The sequence below is a fragment of the Hippocampus comes genome, unplaced genomic scaffold (genome assembly GCF_001891065.2).
Source record: "Hippocampus comes isolate QL1 unplaced genomic scaffold, H_comes_QL1_v1.1 scaffold3173, whole genome shotgun sequence".
NCBI classification, from domain to species: Eukaryota; Metazoa; Chordata; class Actinopteri; order Syngnathiformes; family Syngnathidae; genus Hippocampus; species Hippocampus comes.
This window is the reverse complement of record NW_017805673.1, coordinates 1-982: the sequence shown is the minus strand read 5'-3', so window position 1 is coordinate 982 and position 982 is coordinate 1. Positions and strand designations below refer to the sequence as shown.

Below are 982 nucleotides of genomic sequence, written 5' to 3'. Positions count from 1 at the left end.
TTAAAACTATTCAATTTAATCACAAAATGATAACCTAACTGCAGTACGTTATATTGAAATGTGTTTGCCTACTTTGTTTTGGCTGGTGTTTTTACCTCATGTTCTGTGATGTTGATGAGCAGCTCCTGCTGCAGAAACTGCTCCAGGATATACTTGGGTGCCATGTCCACTAAAGACTGGGAGGTATGTACAGTCATGAATGCAAACATACATAATGTATACATACAGTATAGTATGTTAACCAACCTGTTTTGCAGAGGGCGTCATGCCCATCTGGACTACAATGATGGCCCGTGTGATGTTCTCCTCCTGCATCCTCTGACAGTACATCTTGATAGTCTTGATGCCCACCTTGGTCTCCTCTGAAAAAGAGCAGAATTCATTTTCAACGTGTGTAACAATATTCATCGGAAGCTTAATTTAGGTTTTCAGGAACGATATTCAGCAACTTAAAACTGATGCCACACCTCCCTGGGGGGCAGCAAAAGACTAATGATCATGGGTTGGGAAACAATTGGTTATTGCATTCACGTATCACAAAAATAAGTACGGCGGACCTCCACATACTAATGCATTTGCATATTACATCCCCCCCACATTTTTTTTTTTTTTTTTTAATGGGGGGGGAGTCAAACTTTTTTTTAATGGGTTTCAATAACGCATTATCACCGAGTATCCGCGTTTTAAAAAAATATTTTGAGTTCCATCGTATCTTTGGGCGCTCACCGGGGAAGAAAACAAACATCTGGTCTGTGGGGTCATCATTGTGCGCCACCAACACGGTGAGGTCGGTCCGTCTGGGTCGACTCTCACTGGGTTTGTCTCCAAACTGACTCTTGAAGTCATCCAGAGTCTGATCCAGCTCGTCCTGGGTCACCAGGTAGCCTCTGTCGTGGCAAAGCTGGAACGTAGAATATCATATTTCAGAGAAATTCCACTTATTAATGCTCATGAGTCACTTCTCGTAAGATTCTGGCCAACA

General features: G+C 42.5%; 1 protein-coding gene across 1 annotated transcript; it reads right to left on the bottom strand.

Annotated features, from left to right (window-relative positions):
* Positions 1–53: 53 nt before the first annotated feature.
* Positions 54–913, bottom strand: LOC109522892 (DNA-directed RNA polymerases I, II, and III subunit RPABC1-like; the record flags this gene model as incomplete). The annotated part of the gene is made up of 3 exons (XM_019881722.1): positions 54–176; positions 247–362; positions 727–913. Coding segments are annotated over 3 exons (411 nt in total), but the record flags the coding sequence as incomplete, so codon positions are not given.
* Positions 914–982: the final 69 nt, after the last annotated feature.